This window comes from Ascidiella aspersa, chromosome 8 (assembly GCF_963924565.1).
Source record: "Ascidiella aspersa chromosome 8, kaAscAspe10.2, whole genome shotgun sequence".
Taxonomy (NCBI): Eukaryota; Metazoa; Chordata; class Ascidiacea; order Phlebobranchia; family Ascidiidae; genus Ascidiella; species Ascidiella aspersa.
The window spans coordinates 20,931,875-20,955,806 of record NC_139454.1 but is presented as its reverse complement, the minus strand read 5'-3'; the positions used below and the strand labels follow the sequence as shown (position 1 = coordinate 20,955,806).

General features: G+C 38.6%; 1 protein-coding gene and 1 non-coding gene across 2 annotated transcripts in view; both read right to left on the bottom strand.

Moving 5' to 3' along the window:
* Positions 1-9,130: 9,130 nt before the first annotated feature.
* Positions 9,131-9,202, bottom strand: Trnad-guc (transfer RNA aspartic acid (anticodon GUC)). Its single transcript has one exon. It is a non-coding gene; the product is annotated as a tRNA-Asp (tRNA).
* A 3,135-nt stretch (positions 9,203-12,337) lies between these two features.
* Positions 12,338-23,932, bottom strand: part of LOC146136809 (short transient receptor potential channel 7-like) — a 52,833-nt gene continuing 41,238 nt past the window's right edge. Inside the window, exons 14-22 of the mRNA XM_083395874.1 lie at positions 23,058-23,211; positions 21,493-21,634; positions 20,632-20,760; positions 19,008-19,203; positions 16,625-16,773; positions 15,969-16,092; positions 14,724-14,795; positions 14,564-14,642; positions 12,338-13,167 (exon numbers count right to left, since the gene is read on the bottom strand). Of these exons, the coding sequence (XP_083252000.1) occupies positions 12,950-13,167; positions 14,564-14,642; positions 14,724-14,795; positions 15,969-16,092; positions 16,625-16,773; positions 19,008-19,203; positions 20,632-20,760; positions 21,493-21,634; positions 23,058-23,211 (1,263 nt within the window). The 3' untranslated portion in view covers positions 12,338-12,949. The remainder of the gene's footprint in view (positions 13,168-14,563; positions 14,643-14,723; positions 14,796-15,968; positions 16,093-16,624; positions 16,774-19,007; positions 19,204-20,631; positions 20,761-21,492; positions 21,635-23,057; positions 23,212-23,932) is intronic.

The following is a 23,932-nucleotide window of genomic DNA, read 5'->3' as shown; positions in this document are numbered from 1 at the left end:
ATGATGACAAACCTGTTCAGTCGCAGTACATGTGTTATTGCCAATTAAGTTGCAAGCACAGTAGAAGCGAATCATCATTTTCAATAAAATAGGATTTTTTAAAAAGTAATTTAATATATAAGTGGCAAACCAAATATATATTTACCGCTTGACGTTCCTGGTGTTTAAGCCGGCCTGGTGAAAGGTCGTTTATGAATTATAAATAAGTCAACACTAAATCACTAAAAGCAAAAAAAGGAATGTTGCGCAAAAACTCGGATTTCTCACCGAGTGGCCGCCCGAAAATCACAAGCAAAATAATGCAAGTCGCAAACATGTCATGTTAGCTTTTAGTCCCACTCTTGTGAGCCAGCATAAGGTGTTGTTCGGGTGACATTTCCGTGGCTCCTGATATAAGAATTGTCTAAGGTTTGACTCATTGTACTTTTGTTCTAAATTCCATATTAGAGCTGTTGTGCCGCATTAGCGTCTAAATCGCTTTAACAGAATGATCATTATTTCCAGCATATGAAGTCAATGCACCTAACTTGAATGGCCTTTGTGTATATTAGATATGTCAGGGTATAGCCATGTTAGATTGTTAGGGTTTTTATAAGTTTGTAACTGGAAAAATGTATTTATAAAAGCAAATATATTGATGTTACCAGGATTGAAAGGAATAAATACATATACCCGATTACTTCTGCTTAACTCTAAAGGTTAACAAAAACGTGAGTATTTAAGTATTGCAACACATCATTTTCGTCAGTTTAAAACCGTAAAAAGTCTATCTTATAGCCCAGTGGTCTTCAACTTATGGGTGGCGACCCCATATGAGGTCGTCCAAATTTTTTATTGGGTCGCCGTCACTCTCCAATTCCTGCAGTTTAAGTGATTTCATTGCGCTCGTGGTTTAACGAGTGCACTGAGTATATTAAAATGTTAAAACAAATTAAAAAAGTATCTGAAGTTGTGTATAAATTAAGAGTAACCAATCGCTTGTGTTATTTAGTTCAAGCTTTACTTATCTGAAAACAAACCGGGGTTGCATGTAAATGCTGATTTCAGTTTAATTAAATTGGAGTCGGATAATAAAAAGGTTGATAGACCACTGCAGTATAGCCCTGCATTTTTCCCAACTTAAACTCCTATCGGCTTCACGTTGGTATCATGGAACATGCCGAAGAAAAAGCCACGACGTATCGAAGCAACGTCACCAGAAACGTCACAGGTGACATCACCAGCGAGTACGAGCTGAAGTGTTTCCAGCAATGGTCTATTAGCTTACAAACGCCCGTGGCCGCTTTCCTGGCTGCCGCCTCGATCCTTTACCACGCCAGGACCATCGACAAGAAGCTCAAGTGGACAAACTTGCTTATCGCCGTCGCATCCTCAATCCTCTTTCTGGGCAGCAGCCTCATGCTGGTAGAGGTTATGACGCTCCACTACACTTCTTTCATGTGCAACACGATTTTTATCGGCAACGCCGTTCTGTCGCGAACCGGACGAGCCCTAGTGGGTGTCGTGCTCTGGTTGCGCCAAATCAAGCTCTTCGCGATGCCCATCGTTACCTGGACTACGACCAAAGTGGTGGCAAACATAGTCAGTCTCGTCGCCGTCACTGTCATGTGCCTCATCCCGGTGCTGGACGCCGCCTTCATGATTAACAATCCGATTATTCCGCGCCTGACCGGCTGCTACTACCCGGCGTCGCACAACAACAGCGTTGACGTGCTGCTCATGTCCCTCGGCACGTTTTGCCTCGGCGTTTTGCTCGTCATGGCGCTTTTGCCCTTCGTGAACCACTTCTGCAGCACGGAGCAGCCCATCAACGCAAAAGTGCGAAAGGTCTTTACCCGCGTTGTACTCAGCTCTCTGTTCTGCTTCGTCAATCACATAACCATGGTTTTCATCATCGCCTACTTCAAAGACATCTTCGACCAAACTTCCCCCGATTCTATTGGCTTTGTGCTGACCAACGCCGCGTCGATTCTTTCCCTTGCCTCCATAGTTCTCAGTTTCCACGATGGCGCTCGAAGGTTAAATCCGTTAGTACACTGGAAGAGAATCTCTTCGGTGTCACCGATACTGGTACAGACTTAGCCAAACGTTGGTGCTACTTCCATTTGTAGCAGTAATCAGGTCTTGTTGTTAAATTCCCATTTTTCCTTTAGCTGGCGAAAAACCATGTAAACAAAGGTAAATTCGGTGGTCGGCAAAACTGTGTTTGTTGGCCGCGGGCCAAATGTGGACCGCAGAACCATTTTTATTTGGCCGCGAGTTACTTTTGAATAGCTTATTGTATCTTAGTGTTATCATGTAGTTGTTGGTCGCGTGATAGACGTACATTTATTGCATTTTTTTAGTTGGTGTGGCATAGAAATTTTAAATTGGCTCTTAGAAAGGCCCATCCTACCATATGTCGTCCTGAGAGCCTGTCGAATTTTATGTTTCGCCAACTATATGTAAACGAATTTTTTTCGCACTTCGCGCGCATATTCTTTGTTTTGTAGTATGTTTTGCATTATGCCATGGCTGTGTTATGGGTATCAAGCTGCCGTGTAACATTTCAGCTTAAAATCAAATATGCTGAATCCGCCACTGTTTTCATAGTGGCTTTACGTAGTGGGTCTTCAATAGCTCTGGAAAGAGTACTTCGGCTGCGACAACACTACCTTTTTTGAGTTATCGAATGCAAGATGGGACAAGCGTAGCCAGGGGTGGGCACAGGGGCCATGGCCCCCCAAACATTTATAAATATTGTACTCTTTTGTAAAAATTTCTGTGACGCCCAGTAGTGCTGTGCGAGTGTACGACACCAGTCGATTAGATGCATGCAACACCTTCAATTGTTACGCCACAAACGATTTAGATATTAAGTTGCTAGACTTATTAATACAGTTTTACAACTTTTTAGTCAATTTGTTTTTTGCGCTTTGACTGTTTTTTTAGTATTGCGTTAAAACACTCAGTCAGTTGCTGCTCAAAACGGTTTGCTAGCATATTTATTTGTGTTCCATACGGCAGTTTATACACAAACAAAACAAGTTCAAACTTTCCCCCACCTAAATATATATCGGCTGGCAACGCCACTGCAAGGGAGCACTAAACTTTTTGAAGTAATCAAGTTAAACCCGCGGTCGTCAAGCCCTAAAGTTATCTGGCTCATATGAAAAAATTATGACTGCTCATCTGATGATAGATGATAGCGTACATCTAAGCCTCGCGTGTTTCACATGCGATTAGCAATAGGAATATATTATTCTCCAACATTACAAAATAATTTCGCGGCACCCAGTTTTTGTGTGATCGCACCGCCAGGCCGGCGCTCGAGCGACAGCTGGCGGACGCGCAGATCAGCTCGCAGCGCCACTTGGCGACAGAAGAGAGTTTCTCGAGCAGTGGCGCTGAGGAGGAGCTGGACAGCTCGGAAACGGACACTCCGACTGCTGTTGACCCGAAAAAGGCCGCCGAAGAGTTCATGCGAAAAACGATAGTTCTGAAACATTGACGGTTCTTTTTGTTCGAGGAACATTGAAAGCCGGATAAAATGTGCTGACGAATGAGTTGCTTTCGTTGTTCGCTTGTGTAAGCGCGGGAAATGTAGTATTTTGTCCCGGAAGGCGTCAAGTCACTCTTAACACCGCCAGGCCTAAAATCCATTACAAAAACAAAGACTAAAGTTTATCACAGAGTTATGGATTTCACTTTTATCGGGAAAACTGTTTTTTTCTAAACGCATTCTTAGTTCGCCTGCAGTTCTTTTCAATTCAGACCACATTTTTGTAAGTTCGTTGTAAAAGTGAGCCGTGTACTATGTTTTCTTGTTTTTTTTGCAAATCCGCATAAGAAGACGAAGTTTATGTATTTTTTCCACTGTTTTTCGAACAGTCAGAAAGAATGGGTGAAAAGAACTAAAAAGAGCTGGCTTGTGAAACACGCCATACTTTATTTAAAGGTGCTTGATTTTTTATTAAACCTAATAGAAGCATCCTATACTAAAGGCAACAAATTGTGAAAATTTTATTTTATGTCTAAGTTTTAAAACAAGAAAATCATTTAAATTGAGCAGCTTGTTTTGCTTAATTGTGCCATTTTTGAACAGCTTTGACCAAAACTGATTTGCGTTTGCAGCCTCCGGACAAAACACTGAATTTTCGCCATTTCTGCGTTTTCTCAACGAATTAAATGTGTCATGCCGCAAAAACATTTACTTCGACTTTGTCGTTTCTCTTCTCGTGTACAGCTGTTTGTTTCGTTAAGTGCTGCTATCAATAAACGAAAACGAAGGAATAAGCCGCTTAAACGGAGTCAAATGGGTTTGCATTGACATTTTATGCTTCGTTGTTGACACTTCTCCAATTACCGAGAACAGGTTTGAAATCAATGTTGCAAATCAATTATGCATTGTAGCAAATATAGTTAAAAACATTTCAAATGATGACAAACCTGTTCAGTCGCAGTACATGTGTTATTGCCAATTAAGTTGCAAGCACAGTAGAAGCGAATCATCATTTTCAATAAAATAGGATTTTTTAAAAAGTAATTTAATATATAAGTGGCAAACCAAATATATATTTACCGCTTGACGTTCCAGGTGTTTAAGCCGGCCTGGTGAAAGGTCGTTTATGAATTATAAATAAGTCAACACTAAATCACTAAAAGCAAAAAAAGGAATGTTGCGCAAAAACTCGGATTTCTGACCGAGCGGCCGCCCGAAAATCACAAGCAAAATAATGGAAGCCGCAAACGTGTCATGTTAGCTTTTAGTCCCACTCTTGTGAGCCAGCATAAGGTGTTGTTCGGGTGACACTTCCGTGGCTCCTGATATAAGAATTGTCTAAGGTTTGACTATCATTGTACTTTTGTTCTAAATTCCATATCAGAGCTGTTGTGCCGCATTAGCGTCTAAATCGCTTAAACAGAATGATCATTGGAACATAATGGTTGAAGGTTATAGTAAGACGTAATAAGAATATCAAAGCCCATACAGAAGTGGGTATCATTTTGAACGTTTCGAATAACTCTTTATTCATTTTCAACATCTGATCATTATTGATCATTATTTCCAGCATATGAAGTCAATGCACCTAACTTGAATAGCCTTTGTGTATATTGAATATGTCAGAGTTAGCCATGTTAGATTGTTAGGGTTTTTATAAGTTTATAAGTGGAAAAATGTATTTATAAAAGCAAATATATTGATGTTACCAGGATTGAAAGGAATAAATACATATGCCCGATTACTTCTGCTTAACTCTAAAGGTTAACAAAAAAAGGTGAGTATTTAAGTATTGCAACACATAATATTTGTCAACTTCAAAACCGTAAAAAGTCTATCTTATAGCCCAGTGGTCTTCAACTTATGGGTGGCGACCCCATATGAGGTCGTCCAAATTTTTTATTGGGTCGCCGTCACTCTCCAATTCCTGCAGTTTTAGTGATTTCATTGCGCTCGTGGTTTAACGAGTGCACTGAGTATATTAAAATGTTAAAACAAATTAAAGAGTATCTGAAGTTGTGTATAAATTAAGAGTAACCAATCGCTTGTGTTATTTAGTTCAAGCTTTACTTATCTGAAAACAAACCGGGGTTGCATGTAAATGCTGATTTCAGTTTAATTAAATTGGAGTCGGATAATAAAAAGTTTGAGAGACCACTGCAGTATAGCCCTGCATTTTTCCCAACTTAAACTCCTATCGGCTTCACGTTGGTATCATGGAACATGCCGAAGAAAAAGCCACGACGTATCGAAGCAACGTCACCAGAAACGTCACAGGTGACATCACCAGCGAGTACGAGCTGAAGTGTTTCCAGCAATGGTCTATTAGCCTACAAACGCCCGTGGCCGCTTTCCTGGCTGCCGCCTCGATCCTTTACCACGCCAGGACCATCGACAAGAAGCTCAAGTGGACAAACTTGCTTATCGCCGTCGCATCCTCAATCCTCTTTCTGGGCAGCAGCCTCATGCTGGTAGAGGTTATGACGCTCCACTACACTTCTTTCATGTGCAACACGATTTTTATCGGCAACGCCGTTCTGTCGCGAACCGGACGAGCCCTAGTGGGTGTCGTGCTCTGGTTGCGCCAAATCAAGCTCTTCGCGATGCCCATCGTTACCTGGACTACGACCAAAGTGGTGGCCAACATAGTCAGTCTCGTCGCCGTCACTGTCATGTGCCTCATCCCGGTGGTGGGCGCCGCCTTTATGAATAACCACCCGATTATACCGCGCCTGACCGGCTGCTACTACCCGGCGTCGCACAACAACAGCGTTGACGTGCTGCTCATGTCCCTCGGCACGTTTTGCCTCGGCGTTTTGCTCGTCATGGCGCTTTTGCCCTTCGTGAACCACTTCTGCAGCACGGAGCAGCCCATCAACGCCAAAGTGCGAAGGGTCTTTACCCGCGTTGTACTCAGCTCTTTGTTCTGCTTCGTCAATCACACAACCATGATTTTCATCATCGCCTACTTCAGAGACATCTTCGACCAAACTTCCCCCGATTCTATTGGCTTTGTGCTGACCAACGCCGCGTCGATTCTTTCCCTTGCCTCCATAGTTCTCAGTTTCCACGATGGCGCTCGAAGGTTAAATCCGTTAGTACACTGGAAGAGCATCGCTTCGGTGTCACCGATACTGGTACAGACTTAGCCAAACGTTGGTGCTACTTCCATTTGTAGCAGTAATCAGGTCTTGTTGTTAAATTCCCATGTTTCCTTTAGCTGGCGAAAAAACATGCAAAGAAAGAATAATCCAGTGGTCGGCAAAACTGTGTATCTGGGCCGCGGCCCAAATGTGGGCCGCAGAACCATTTTTATTTGGCTTAGTGTTATCATGTAGTTGTGGGCCGCGTGACAGACGTACATTTATTGCATTTTTGTAGTTGGTGTGGCATAGAAATTTTAAATTGGCTCTTAGAAAGGCCCATCCTACCATATGTCGTCCTGAGAGCCTGTCGAATTTTATGTTTCGCCAACTATATGTAAACGAATTTTTTTCGCACTTCGCGCGCATATTCTTTGTTTTATAGTATGTTTTGCATTATGCCATGGCTGTGTTATGGGTATCAAGCTGCCGTGTAACATTTCAGCTTAAAATCAAATATGCTTAATCCGCCACTGTTTTCATAGTGGCTTTACGTAGTGGGCCTTCAATAGCTCTGAAAAGAGTACTTTGGGCCACGACAATACTACCTTTTTTATTTATCGAATCAAGAAAGAATAGGCGTAGGCAGGGGGGGGGGTCATAGGGGCATTGCCTCCCCAAAAATTTATAAATATTGAACTCTTAATAATTTTTTGGTAAAATTTGTGTGACGCCCAGTAAAGTACAGTCGATTACAGGCATGCAACGCCTTCAATTGTTACGTCACAAACGATTCAGATGTTACGTTGCTATACCTATTAATGTAGTTTTACTACTTTTTAGTCAATTTGTTTTTGCACTTTAAATGGTTTTTGAGTATTGCGTTATAACACTAAGTCAGTTGTTGCTCACGGTTTGCTAGGATATTTATTTGTGTTCGATGCGGCAGTTTATGCACAAACAAAAAAGGTTCAAATTAAAGTTATCTGGCTGATATGAAAAAAATTATGACTGCTGATTTGATGATAGATGATAGCGTACATCTAAGCCTCGCGTGTTTCACATGCGATTAGCAATAGGAATATATTATTTTCCAGCATTACAAAATAATTTCGCGGCAGCCAGTTTTTGTGTGCAAACGGCCAGCTGATCGAGTGGTTTGGCCAAAGAGATGCATATTCTGCAATTTGTTCGCTGCATTAAACGAATATTGGGTCACACCTCATAAACTGCTTGTTTAGTGCCCGCTACTGCACTAAGCGGGTATAGTGTTCTTTCAAGATATCCCAGCGAATTGATGAACAATAACCCCCTTAACTTAACCCTGTACACCTGAGAGCAAAGATATTTAAAAAAATATTTACTTTGTTCGTAATTTCGTAAAAAGTTTATTCTGTTTTACTGATTCACTGAGGGCGGTTCTCGACGTTTCTGGTGTTTTACTTGCATTTTTCAGTTTACTTTTATCAGTAGAATAAACACAAAAAATTTACATCTCATTAAGGCAGGCATTTTTACCATAATACAATAATCCAGTTGTACGTTTATGAACTTTTCTTAATGTAAATATTTGCAGTAGCTTAATTAACTTTATTGTTTCTTAATATTCACCCGAGTCTCAACTTGTCTTTTTCGTAACTGAAATTAAACCAACAAATTTATTGATTGTCATCAAGGATAACCATATTTGTAGAGAGGATGTAGCAGCAAGCTTAGCATTATTATTAACATGTACCGGTAATTAAAGACCTGTTTGTGTATTTTTCGTCCGGTTTGTTTACGTTTTGATGCTGTGTTTTCACCTAGATCAGCGCTTCTTTGCCGTTGCGCTGTGGAAGGCTGCCAAGTGCGTAGCGCAAAACAGGAAAAAGTATTAAAAAGTATTAGATATATATTTTAACATTTTTTATTTTCGGCAATGTAATAAAACCTGCAAGATATTTAAAAATGCCGGTATACCCAAAAAAATGGCGATCGCTTCGTTCACCACCTGTGCCTTGACTTAAAACTTTAACAAACACTGAGCTACATTACCTTCAAATGTTATCGCGTTTCCTCGAAGTAGATTTATTACACTTTTCATTAGCAGTATGGATGACGACGTGTAAACTCGAATTTTAAACCAAACAAACGCCTTTTTTGTGCTTTAGGCCAACACTTTACTGCCTCCTTAAACGTAATTAACCACGTTTTCAAGTGCAAAAACGACCCGAGGCCGGACTGATTCACAGTTGTTCTAACATGAAAATATCACAATTCTTAGTTATCATTTTGTGCGGCCCGCAGAGATCTTTCTGAGTTTGGTTTTGGCCCGCAACTAGAAAAAGGTTGCCGACCCCTGGTATAGGTATTAGTCAAAACTGGACTCAACAAAGTTACATTTAACACCCGACGTAAAATATTGTTTGAACATACAATTTTGTTTTAACAAATTTAAATAAAATCTACAGGGGTCAAATAATAGTCAATATTTGAAGACATAAAACGGGTAACCTTATCAAAAGTAAAAACAAACCTAAATATCTTGTACATTAAAAAAACAATGCACAATTTTAAATAAAAGGTGCTCCCCGTCGGGGAATCGAACCCCGGTCTCCCGCGTGACAGGCGGGGATACTCACCACTATACTAACGAGGACAATTCTAAGTGGCGCGAAATAGGTTTATATACCAATCCCACCGATTGCTCTCTTGCCTTACATTCCTTAAACGTCATACGACAGCTTGGTTGTTTATGATGATTGACAAAATGTGTTTTAAGTTATTTTAAACAGAAATAACTATTTGCTCATGTGTTATTTTATTATAATTATTAATTAAATTAGTTCCATATTGTTAGACTGGAATAAGATTTACCAAAATCACGTAAGTTATTTAGCCTAAGTAGCCTAATTTGTTAAAACTTAGCCTATTTATTAACTTTAACCAGTGTTTTTCAACTATTCCTCGCGGCGACTCAAATGTTAAGCGTAAGTAGACCAACTATAACTGGCGACGCAGTTGTCTTCACCAACATTTTGCAAACAAACAAATTTAAGTATTTTTTAAATTATTAACCAACCTCAATGAATCTAACGATATAAAAGCTCCGCAGTTGACAACCCACCTAATTATAAACGAAAACCCAATTTGTTGGGGTCGCGACTTATGGGTCAAGAAACACTGACTTAAACAATAAAAATGTCGTTACTTGGAATGCAAGGTGTGACTCTTTGCAGTCAACAAAGTACCACATGCGAATGTTGGTCACTGTTTGGTCAGCCACATCTTGTCCAGAAAATTATGTCAAAATTTAAGAACCAAGTATAGGTGCGAAATCTCAGCTCCAAATACTATAACATTTAAATAACTAACATAAACATTTTAGTTTAGTACTATCATACTATATGTTTGATTCAACGCGCTCCAAATCCATTAACAATTTATAATATATAGTTTAGGCCAGAAAATCTAGGTGAAAAAAGGCTCAAACCTAGGACTAATTGCAACAGAAGGTTTTTTTGCTAAATCATATCCGGAAAGGTCCCCGGAACTCCCAAAAAAGCCCCGGAAAAATGTAGTGTTTAACACGTCATAATGACGTCAAAACCATACGCATGTCAATATAGGCTGAAATTTCATAATAGTCCAAACAACTTGAGATTAGCCTCATATTAAAAGTGAAGTTCAAACAAACAAAAAAGTAAAATAAAAACGATTAGACGAGCATATGACGTCATAATGACATCACAACTGTAAACTTTGAGGTTACAGTTCCATTACAACAGGAAAATTCGAAAGCAGCCAACTTTAGCACCTGGTTCGATTGGCAGCCGAGACAACGCGCACAACGCTAGTGAACCGGGTGGGCAGCTAAATGCTGCTGCAGCCCAAGGAGCACTTTTACAATGCTCGCGGCTTGGTGTTGACGCTGACCAATCCCGACTGCTATAGCAAGCATTTAGTCTATCTGATTTCAAGCAAGCCTTTTTATTGTTTGGACCTGTCAATATTTTAAATGCGATTACCAGTACGTTTCTTTAGTTAACTACAATATCAAAGTTAAATTAATTATTATTTGTGACCATCAAGAAAAACAATTAAAAAGTGTATTATAGTGTATATAAGGTAAATAAATACATCTTTGTTCGGCCCTCGGCACAATTTCCAAAACATTGGAATATAGTTCATCAACGGAAATGCTTATCGGATTTTAATATGGGAACACACAATAAGCCCTAAAAAGCAACAATACCTAATGCAGAAAAATGTATAAATCCATAATATTAAGACCAACGATATAGTACAGCCAGATACGCAGTAATATTCACGACAGAATAATATCAAAATCGCCTGAATAAGACCTTAATCTGTCGTAAAAAGGTCTAATTTCATCGAAACAAAGCCTAAATTCATCGGAATTAGTCCTAAATTCATCGAGATAAGGAATAAATTCATCAGAATAAGGCCTAAATTCATCGGAATAAGTCCTAAATTCACCGGAATAAGGCCTAAATTCATCGGAATTAGTCCTAAATTCATCGGAATAAGGAATAAATTCATCAGAATAAGGCCTAAATTCATCGGAATAAGTCCTAAATTCATCTGAATGAAGCCTAAATTCATCGGAAGAAGGCTTAAATGGCCAAAATAACGCTTGAACCTTTCGGTAGAGGGTATAAGAAGATCGGGGGCCATCGGTCTGGTTTCGCCCGTTTTGGTGACCACGTTTGGACGCTTTAGTCAGACTGGCGCCGTCAGAGCGCCGCTGTTTTGGCACCGGATTTTTCATCCTATTTGGGGTTATTGGCGGGCAATGGGTGGGGTGGGTTTAGTTAGAGTGTTGTTTAGGCCTGATTTTGACCTTTAAGGTCTTATTCCGACGGATTTAGGACTTATTTCAATTTCGACGGTACTAATACCATTAGGTATTAGTCGTATTTTGGCCCTATTCCATATATTGTGTTTTATTCTGACGTTAAAGTTGCACTTATCTCGGTTTTATGGCTGGAGTCCTCAAATATATAATGAATTTTGCTAAATCAACAAAACCATAAATCATTACGTTTGGTTAAAGATTTGATTATAATTCCTTCGTTTAATGAGTGACTATATATATTCAAGATATAGGTTAAGTCAAGTCAACATAGTTTAACACTGAGTTTTATACCCGTTCCGTGATTTTGAGTCCTCGTGCATCAGTTACTTAGACCAAAAAAAAAGATTAATACTGATCCAAGATAATTCCCATTAATAACAAGACAAAGTAACATTTCTTGTTGTATTTTACAAAATAAACACAGTAAAAAATAAAGTTGAATCAAATTAAAAAAACAGCCTTTATCCTGAAAAGCTCTGCCACGGGTTGATGACGAAAAGCATCAAATAACTTCAAATGTCCGCAACCAAAGTGTTAACTTTTGACCAGGGCTGCGGAGTCGGTTAAAACTAACCTGAGTCCGACTCCGGTGAAATGTGCGACTTCGTCGAGTCCCGAGTCCGGCCCTGACTCTACAGCCTGTATTTCACCAATTTACGTAACTAAAATAAGGTGGATATTCAGCAATCCACCCCTTTCATAGGGGTGTCGTATAATTCATTCACTCATAATACATGGTTGGAAAACATTCCACCATATGCTATTCAACCTTTATAATTACCAGTTGGCGGCCATATCTGTTTTAAATTTTGGTACTGCGCATGCGCATGTCGGACTCGGGACTCGGGACTCGGGTAGTTTTAAATGGTCTTACTCGAGTCCCTGGTCTGACTCCAGCAAAACAAACCGACTCCTCGAACAATATTTTCCAGTTTTCGTGACGCAAATTTTTTCTTGCTTTCAAACAAATATCTCAGTACCGTACGAAAAACAAAAACAAAAAACAAATGTATTTGAACCGAAATGAGGTTTAAAACTCGACAGCGACTAACAAAAACTGTCAGTTGACCGTTTTGTTTCGCTTTTGTCGCTACACACTATAAACCTAATTTTACAGGTAAATTAATAAAAAAAAGGTAACATCGACAATGAATATTGACAGGTTGAACTTGACTTTTAGAGCAAATAAATAGTTCTGCAGTGTTGATGTACAATGAACCTGGTTTATTTTGAACCTGCATCATAATTAAACATCAAACCAACTGCATGTTTTATTCGGTCACTGCGGTTGGTATTGGTATCCGTTTCAGCACGATAACGCAGTGAAGTGGCTAACTGCTCTTTGCGGATTTGGACTGAATTCCTATATTGGGCACAGATTGTCTGCGATAAATTAACAAATTGTAAGGGCAGCTCTAACTTCCACTGTGGTCCCGGTCTGAATACAAAAAACACTTGCATTTTGAAGCGTCTTCTTTCAAAACAAAACTTGCAATCAGCGGCTGTTTAAAGTTCAAGGCGACGCATTCAGTTTGCCCCTGTGACCTTCAAATTATTTGGCGGGACGGCCCTTTGACCTTTGATGCACGTGGAGTAAGAAACTTGCTCCGACAGGGACCTCGGAATCTTCCCTTTATCCTCGAGCATCCGAATGAGGGTGTTGATCTTCTCCTCGTATCTTGCCGTCGTACCCAGCAGTTCAAAACGCAGGCTGCTGATGTCGTGTTTGATTTCCTGTAGTTCGGCTGAAGTGGAAAACATACATAATTACAAGTTGGTTTCCACTGGCGAACCATGTTGGAGGTAGAGGCGGATCCAGCAGAGGTACATGGCCGGTGCCAGATTACCCATTACGCTACTAAGGCTATAGCCTCAGGCCCTGGAAAAATTCCGCCCTCAATTCTTTTAAGGTTAAATTTTTGTATGTATTTTTATTACATTTTATAGCTTGGTTTGCAAAATTAGGCCATTTTCCAGTAAACAGGCCTATGCCTACAGTACCCTTGATCTGGCCCTGCACATGGCCATGGCATTCAAAAACTGTTTTTTTGCCGATTTCAGCTACGTAAATGCATAAACTTCGATTTGCGTGAATCAATAACATCTTTGTAATATAGCTTTTGTATACGTAACACCTCTCAAATCTAAAACTTTAACAAACGAACGAACTGTGTTAGTGTTCTTACGATTACTTTTTTTATGACATTACGTTTAGAATAACGAACGTCACGTTTTGACGCACGTTTGTGACGTCACTGTATAACGTAACGTCCTTTCAACAAAAAAAAATCATGGCCCCCCAAACAATAATGCTAGATCCGCGACTGGTTGGGGGCATAAATATCTTACGTATTAAGTATGACGTCATCATTTATTTCTTAACGTGACGCCATGATTCAAGTAATAATAAGAAACGTACTGATCTCGAAAATTTGGTGTGCAACTACGCAACTAAGTTAGTCGCATGAAGTGCGAAAAAAATGCGTCGATTTGCTATTTAAAAATGTTCACCTACACTGAATGCTTAAGCAGGTAAAAAATGAGCACTATCATATTCCCAAACCTGGCGGCCTACCTTAACATCATGTAAAAAGTTTGCGCAAAAGCCTACAGTGTATTTTTCGTGCTTTAAAATTTGGATAGCCGTTACTCACGACACAATGTTCACATTGCAAACCTGTATAGAAAACAGTATTTTTTGGATAGAAAATGTGGACATTGGACATACAGAACAGTTAAAAATATTGAATCGCGCATTAATGGTGAAACATTAATTGACTCGCCCGAACGGATAACAAACCATAAAACACAAGAACATGAGCATGAGCAATTTACTTCTTCAGTCAGTTTGGTATTAAGTTAAAACAAAAAAATCGTGATATATCCGGTATATTAAGCTTTGAGTAATTATTATTTAAATTTGTCTTGGGCGCAAGAAGAGTTGAGTACTAAATTTATTTTTACAGTGAAATTTTACGGTGTATTCTATTGTTTGGTATAAATTTCAAATTTATATTAGGATTCTTCACTATTTCATGGAAGAAAAGACTTTTTAAAAGCGTGTAACAACAACTGTTAAACGAACACAGATGCAACCGGAAATTGTTGTTATGTCGGTTTTAACCAGAGGTCGTTTCTTACCTTCAGTGATTTCGGCATTTCGTGTATTTTCAACTTGATCCTTTAAAACGAACCTTTTCACGATTCCGCAAATCAGCGTCTGTTGAACAAAGAACAAACCGTCTTTGTGTTAGGTTCTTCTGGTAATTTTTACGATAGATAACAAAATATCCACAGTTACCTCGTAAGGGCTGAGAGTACAGCTCGTTTTTTGCTGGACTTTGAACGAGAAACGCGTCATGAAGGAATCTTGCTGAAAAAATGAAACTATTCAAAATTATTTCGTTAAAATGAAAACTTTATTCAGATACAGATGTTTTGCTCAACGAAGAAAAACAAGACTGCGAGTAGATCATTTATAGTTTAAGTGATTCTTTTGGTTTCCGCCAGTCTAAACAAATTTGACATTTCCATATCAATAAGAGCAAAATATTGTTTTAAAACAATTTTAGTCATGTTGTATGTTGTATTTAAGGATGCCCGGTACCCGCTCCAAGGGCTGGTATTGGTACACGTTCGATACTAGGCTGCATACAGCACAGGTTTTGCGATTCAAACCTACCTAAACATGTTAATTTCATTTAAGTAAATTTCGGCCTAATACAATAAATAATATAACAGTTGCATATTTTATTTTTATAATTTAGGCTTATTTGTCAATAGGAATGACGTCATTAGTTATCGGTTTAGATCGTTATACGTTTGCTTAAAATATCGGCTATCAGTATCGGAAAAAATGCCAAATATCAGACATCCCTAGGCGTAATACAGGCTAAAACTCTATACAGTTTTAAAAATTGTGCTAATTACATTACTAAAGAAATATAGATAGATTGTAAATAAAACTTTTGTTATATTTAAACGAATACATTTTAATGAGGATTTTACTTTAATTTATAACTTTAGCAAGTTCAGTGATTTAACTGTCTAGGTAAAATTGAAAAATAAATAAAGGTGTCCAATGCTGACCTCTGCCTATAGCAGCTTTTTCATGCCCTTCATGAATGCTTAAGTTCTAAAGTCGAAAAGAAATGTAAACTGTATTAGGCCAGTGGTCCCTCAGCAAATTGGTCGCGACCCAAAATTTGGGAACATTTTTCGTTTGATTTGGTTAGGTCGCCGACTGCAGCAGTCCACATGGTTGGATTTACTACAATTAGTTCTGAGCAAGATTTGTTCGTAATTCGAAAAAAGTGGAAACAATCCGAAGGCATGGCCAATATTCACAAAATTTGAACTTGTTAATGACAATGTCCTATGTTTTTCGCTTACAAAAGTTTGAGAATTAGTTAGCCAACGCTTTTCCGTTTTACTTATTACACTTAATAATTGGGTCGCCGGGCAAAAAGGATGAGAAACACTGTATTACGCGATACTCCATGCATTAATTTTTCCCTATTTTGGCAACAAAGCTTTACAACCGTACCTGACGTTCGCCATCGCTTCCAGTCGCGTGATCACCGCCCAGCATTGCTCTTGCGACGCGCCTCTCGTTTCTCCCTCTTGCTCCAATTCCTCCTGAGAGCGAGCTCCTCTTGAAGGAGTGCTTGCTGAAAAGGAAATTACTTGTTACGTCACCAAAAACCAGACTTGGACAACTAGATTTATTTTAGCTTTTTAAAATTAGAGCATTTCAGTTTTTTCCAAACTAGATTAGAATTATAATTATAGATCATTTTGAGTTTTTCCAAATTCGAGTAAAATTAGAATTATAGATCATTTTGAGCTTTTCAAATGAGATTTAGAATTACCGAATTCTTAAAAAAATGAATTTTAACTATAATTACCTTTGATTTTATTCACCATTAATTTCATTTAAATCCCGAATGATTCCAATTAGAATGTAAATGGCCTATATTTCTGTGTCAAATTTAATGCCTTTAGCATAGCATATGCTTTTCAGACTGTAAATATCACTTACTAGTCGTTCCAATAAAAAAAATTTAATTCAAATACATTTGCACTCATTCATTGAAAAAGAAAACTAAAACCATCTATAGTTGTCTAAGTCTAGTTGTAAATCACAGCGCAAATACCGTTTTTGAATTGTTTTTTCTTGCACAAAATGAACTAACGTCCTACCCGAAGCATTGAAATGCGCACGACAGTGCTCCAGTGAAGGCCCTTGGTACAGGGATGAGGTTATAGGGAACTGGCAGCGTCTGGCCTCGCTCGAAGTAAGAAAGCATGAGCTCGGCTCGCGCAAACTTCCACTCAACGTCCGAGTCGTGCTGGAAAAGAGGAAATTGAGTAAATCCACGAAAAGCTAGCTTCGCTGCTGTTTTGAATGTCAGTGAGTTCGCGGTTAAGGTTGTATATTTACAGTAGTGTAGCGTAGCCCATAAAACACCGGCACTCGGCCGAAAAGGCAACAAATGATGGGGCCCTATATACCCAAAACCGCAGAGCCTTCCCTCCTTTCTTGATACCTGCTTCCTAATGGAGACATGTTGTCTGTGAGTGCGGGCTTAAAAAAAACAAAAAATAGATTAAAAATATGGGTATAACTTTTGGTTCTTTTTTAATAGCCAAACGATTTTATTCTGATGTTTTTGGCCTAAATGAGGAATAAAAAAAGAAAAAAAAGGAAAAAAGCAGTCGTCTCCAATCTATGGGTCGCGACCCCTTGTGGTCGCCTAAACCTATTCTGGGGTCGTCATCACTTTTCATGCAGTTTTAGTAATTACATTGCGCTTGTAGTTTCAACGAGCGTAATAAGTACAGTAAAAATGTAAGAGTCGTATTGCTTGTGTTACTTTCAAATCCATGTATTAATTTAAACTTCTTATTTCGGTAGACATGTGTAGCCACATTTTTTTAATTGTATATCTTAAGCGTAATATTTAGTCGCTCGAGTAATAATAAGTTTGATTATTTACCCATTGGAACAAAAAATGGGGTCGCATATAAATACTGAGTTTATTGTATAGTTTGGGGTCGGTTAATACAAAAGAGACCATTGGTGTATAGCCTATACATTAGGTCAGCGTGGTCCAACTATTAGTTTGCCAAGATTGGCGTTTATCTCGCTTTATTAAATTCCACCTGCATGGTTAAAATCTTGATTAGATTGAATATAGCCGTTCGCAAAGCAATTTCGCTATAACCGGCAATTGGTTTAGAAATGAGATTAAAACATTTAAGCAATGATTCGATTTGTCAAAAATTATACAATTGCGAAAAGCATTTTTTCCGCATAAGTGGCTCTGCAACATATTACGGCTTTGCTCTCTTTATTTCGCTGTTTTAGGTGACCTTAAACTTATTTTTTTGCCAACTTTAACCATGTAAACGCAACATTTTTTGCGCTTTGCACATTCTTTCAAAGTTAAACTATTTATGCATTACGGCAGCCAATGTTTTCGGGTTTAAGGGGCCAAGGTTATAGTGCCACTACTTCTTTGTGTCAACAGCCGGCAATGACTGCCATTTTTTTAAGTAATACAATTTTCCATACAGCTTTGCAAAGTGTCCATGTATCGTGAATAACACCTATCCAACTTTCAAGAGATTTTTTAGTGAATAATGGATGTATATATAGTGCTGATGTTTAACCCGAGTCCGAATCCTAAGTTCCGAGTCTGATTCCGGCCAAAGTACGTTCCGGGCCCGGCTCAGACTCTACAGCCTGTAGTCTTAAAGCGACTGTTTTGGCTTCACGAAAAAGCAACAGGGATGTCTGGTGCTTATTGTATTCCGATACCAATCGGGGATATTTTGAACTAAAAAGTATCGCGATGCGATAGGATGCGAAATGGTCCCCTCCAATAATCTTATAGGCGAAATTACAGGCATTAAAGTGTCTTAGGGCAATGCTTTCTAGGTTATTAAGCCATAAATTGGTGTAGCTGTAGTATCATGGTTTTCTCTCGATTGTTTGTTCTGATAAAATTAGGAAATTAAACTGTTATTTATAGAAAACACTTCTTTTGACCACAAATAATGGCTGAAATACCTAAATTTATTTGGTATCAGATCGGCAAGTCAATGACTTAAATATGCGCTTGAGTCACTCTTTTGAAATAACTTGAATTGACCTAAATCTTTTGGACTAATGACTTGACTCGGACTTAAGTCATTGCGAGTACGAATACGTTGCTACAGATTGTTTTTACGTTATACTTTGTTAATTATTGCTTATATTTGGACAAGTTATTTTAATGGTTTATCGTTTTAAAAATTAATCGATGATTTGACTTGCATATGACTTGCTGTAATGACTTGACTGGGCCTTGAATTGGGTGACTAATGGTTTGGACTTGACTTGTCATTTTTTCAAAAATACATGCATTGAACTTAGTTTATTATACAAATGACTTGACTGGGACCTCAGTCATTTCAAAATGACTTGTTTACAAACACTCGGTATCAGCTCCAATCCAATCTTATAGATAGAACATCCCTAATAGGAACCTCCCTTACCCCGCTAGAAGAGTGTGACGTCACGCCTTTAAGATATCCTTACCTCGACCTCGGCGTAGGAGCTGTTGATCATGGCGATGAGCATGTTGAGCATCACGACCACGGTGACGATGTTGTAGGCGCCGTAGAGCTGGTAGCCGACGATTCGTGTAAGCTCGTGGTCGTAGTTGACCTCGACACCGCGGTAGTCGGCCAGGCCGAACATCGACCAGAAGAGAGTAATGAAGGTCTCTTCGATCCTGCCGAACCAGGTTAATAGGACGATTATTCGATATTTTTCGGATCAAGACTGTAAAAATCATCTAGCACTAGTTCAAACTCAGACAGTGTTGTAATGACTTAAGTCACTGTTTTCAAATGACTTGACTTGACTTAAGTCTTTTGGGCAAATTACTTAGGTTGAATTGAAGTGCTTTCCGTAAGTATTTTTTTAATAAAGTTGAGCTAGTTATCCAAATGTTTGCACATAAAACAATTTGCTTGCTATAAGTTGCGTTTTTCTCATTTTTAGTTCATTTATTGTTCATAATCGTACGAGTTTAAAAATTCCAATAGTTCAACGTTTTATTTTTACGACAAGGACGTGACTTGAAGTTGACTTGCTCTAATTATGACTTGACTGGGACTTGACTTGCGCAACCGATGACTTAGACTGGGACTTGACTTGTTATTTATTCAAAAAGACTTGACTTATTGGACTTAAGTTATTTTGCAAATAACTTGACTGGGACTTGAGTCATTTCAAAATGTTTACAACACTGAACTGAGATACCTTTGGACAAAGTAGCAGTTTTTCTACACAACGTAGGCAGTTATAATTGAATTTATTTCACTCTAATCTTACACAAAAAGTTGTAAGAGTTGAGCAAAATAGAGATTTTTAGATATTCCCAAATAATTCGCGGCCCTTGAGGATTAAAAATGGCACCCCAGGATGCCGCGGCACCCTCCGTTAAGAACCACTGAATTAAGCGATGATTGACAATCTTGTCATAGATTTTTATGGACTCAACAAGTAACAAGATTATGTTACAACCGCATAACCATAAGATTGTAGGTCGAGTGAAATAAATGCGTAAATTGTGCGATTGTAACTAACGTGTTCTAGCGAAATTAAATGTATTGTAGCAATACTAAACAATATTTTCGCGATTAATCATATATAAAACATGAGTTGTTGAAAACTACATTTTTCATCATTAGGCGTTTAAAATTACAAAATAATTTATGACAATCGCAAGTATTTCACATTTGAATTTTAAATTGTTTAAAAAAAGTCTCTCTGGGTAGAGAAGTGGTTCTCAAACTTGTTTAGTATGCGGCACACTAAAACAATCAAAGCAATTTCACATCACACTTTTTGGAAAATCATGCACTTATAACTTAACAATCACCCTAACTACACGTCAGATATAGATGATACCGTAATCTAATTAGTTATTAAATAATAGTGTTTATTCAAATCGTACTTGCGTGCTCAACAACAAAAGTTTTACGACACACAATCGAGGCACACAGTTTGACAACCACTGCTTCAAAAAATAACATGTTCCATTACAATAGGTCGAAAAGTGACACTATTATATATGTAATGGCCGATGAAGAGTAACTGCACGGCAATATGGTTACTCGATCGAGTCGAGTATCTCAATCAAATGAGAACTCACGTAGTAAAGGATTTGTTCTTTTTGGCGCCTGGAGCCGCGTAGCTGGAGTAAAGGTTGTAGAGCCCGAGCATGAATGATCCAAATATAATGAAGAAGATACCGCACCACTTTATGATGTCGGTCACCGTCCTGCAGGTTAAAAAAACGCTCAAAATAAGAAATGGCAAAAACGGTGGCAACAAAAAACAAACGTATATTTGAATATAGTGGTTTGTTTTTAGGTTCGAAATCTCAGCGATAGTATATTAGCTGCAATTGTGAGTTGTTCTTTTTTTACTTTTTGCTGTTACCTGAAAGAGCAAGCAACGGCTAAAATAAATCAAAAAATACACAACAAGTGGCACCTGTACTGCGAATTAACACCACCAAAGTATAGTCCAGAAAAAAACGTAATCTTAAAGAGAGTCTCTAAGTACCAGGACTGGGGAGTTGGTTGAAAACAACGGAGTCTTACTCGGGTTGAATAAAATCAACTCAAGTCCGACTACACCCAGGTTAGCTGGTTATGTGGGGTCCCTAATCCAAGTCCGACTCTACAGCCTGTATTTCACCAATTTATGTACCTCAAATAGCGTAGAAATAAAGCAGTCCACTCTTATTAGTGTATACAACTGTAGAAATATTTCACCATTGGCAATTCCCCCCTTACGATTTACATTTTGCGGCCTTATTGGTTTCAAAATTGGTTCTTCGTCGGACTGGGATAGTCTTTGGTTCTGCGCACCAACAAGTTGGAACTAGGACAGTCGCAGTCTTACGCGAGTACCGAGTCCGACTGCAGCGAAATAAACCAGAAATAAACCAACCCCGTCGAGTCCCGAGTCCGACTACGCAGCCCTGCTCAATACATATGTAATATACCTCGCCAGCGAAATCTGCAATGGCCCGAACTTTTCGTTTACTTCGAGGATGTAGCAAATCCTTGAGAAACTGAGTACGAGTCCGTACGAGTAGAAAGCCTCCGCAACCAGTTCTGGGTCGCTCGAATGCCAATTGGAGCGATCTGCAATGTTTCAGTATTAAGTGATGGCAAAGTGCTGTAAATCATCGCAATCTCGTGCTATATATTAATTGTTATAAGATTGTCGCTGAATTTGAATTTGTTTTAAAAGCGGATTACCAGAATTAGCAAAACTTCATTAATTAATTATATTCGGCGCACTCTAACAAAAAATAGCATCGCTAAAGCTTTCGTAGAAAACAAAGACATATATTTGGATGATATCTAGAAAAGTAGGGTCACTTATTAAGCCAAAACGGCAATATTCATTAATTGTAATAAGATTGTCACTGAATTTGAATTTGTTTTAAAGCGGATTACCAGGATTAGCATGAACCGACTAACCTAACATTACGTCTGGTGAAATAATTGCTGCACAAAACCAATTTAATGAGTTTGTATTATCAGTTTTCGCTCCTAAAAGACGTTTTTTTATTAAAGAAGCAACTTTCCAATAACATATCTAACAAATAACGATCGGTGCGACACAGTTGTTTTGTACTTCTAAACTCGCAAACAGTGTTCGAAAACACGAACTCTACAACAACACAATAACACGTTTAAACAATAAATTGACTTTGACTACTTGGGTAACAAGAAGTTATTTCTAAGAACCTTACTCGTGACAAATCTCAGAACTCATATTAGCATTATGGAATATCATTTTATATAATCGACTAACCGTTGCACTATAGGTTACTGCCATTTCACAGGGTTGCTATAAGCACGCTTACGTACTTAAACTATGTATTTTTTATTTGTTTTAAAATCGTGCGATTTGTTACCAAAATAATTAGTGTTGCACAGAATATTTTACCGATCGTTATTTTCACTGTTGCGTTCTCTTCACTTCCGCACCTCGCCTTTCACCTGTTTATACCTTATCTATAATCACTTTTGCTGTTAGCACATATTTATTATTGATTACTTCGTAGCCCTTGAACTTTTTCTCATGGCCTGCAGTTTTTGGAAGGCTTAGTAATTGTCGACGGTCAGGCTGGGAAAAGCTGGGATTAGGACTAGTTGAGACCGTCTTCGTTTACACCCGATTTCAGTCGCTGACCGCTTTTTTTTATTCGTTTACACCCGATTTCAGTCGCGACCGCTTTTTTTTATTCGTTTAGGCCCGATTTTAGTCGCTGACCGCTTTTTTTTATTCGTTTATGCCCGATTTCAGTCGCTGACCGCTTTTGTTTATTCGTTTACGCCCGATTTCAGTCGCTGACCGCTTTTTTTATTCGTTTATGCCCGATTTTAGTCACTGACCGATTTTTTCGCTTTTATATTGCTTTATGTCTTATATATGCCAGTTCGCCTGTATCGTCCTATATTACACACAACACTGATACGACGGCCGTGAAGTAGACATCTGATATTTGTGGCGTAACCTTAGTAACTTGAACTCGAACCGCTCGTGTATTTTCACCTTTCCTGGTGAACGCGTAATATCCGGCCCACGTGGGTACTCCTTGCGCCACCGGGTGTCCGTGCAACGTCACTACATCGCTGGTGACGTTATAATGCATGATTGTTGCGTTGTCGCCAAAGCGGTCTGTCCACCAACGCTGGCCCACTGACGCCTGGAAGTAAAATAACTTGTAGTATAAATACATAAAGCTGATTCTGTTCAAGAATATCAAAGCCCATACAGATGTAGGTATCATTTTGAACGTTTCGAATAACTCTTTATTCATTTTCAACATCGATACCAACTTCTGTATGGGCTTTGATATTCTCATTACGTCTTACTACAACCTCCAAACATTATGCTCCAATGATTCTGTTTACTTTTTGACTTTTTTACTGATTATATTTTTAAATGTTGATGTGAACGGCATTGTGGCTCATTTGTTTAGTTTGTGTGCCGGTAATTGCAGAGCCCCATATTGAAGCGTTGGGGAGAACGTTCGTTTATATTCTGGATATTTTGCGCGTCAGATAACCTGGTGAAATTTCACGAAATACCTATGACCCGAATGAGATTTTGTTCTATATAGTTTTCACGTTTACTCAACTAGTTTTCTACTGCAAAGTAATTGGAACAATAAAACGGACTCGTGGCTAACTGTTACTAATCTTTGAGAAATATTAATCCAGTGTAATTCAAACCTTTTACTGGTTTATAGAGGAAGAGTACGGCCATATGACAATGCTCGTGCCAGGACTACACAAAAACGTTTGGGCCCAGAATTTAACAGCATTCTCATAAACCAGTGATTCCCAACCAATATGCAGTTTGTAATGTTCAAAAAACACCAAGATATATGTTAATTTAATTGTTTTACTTTACTGGCAAGGTTA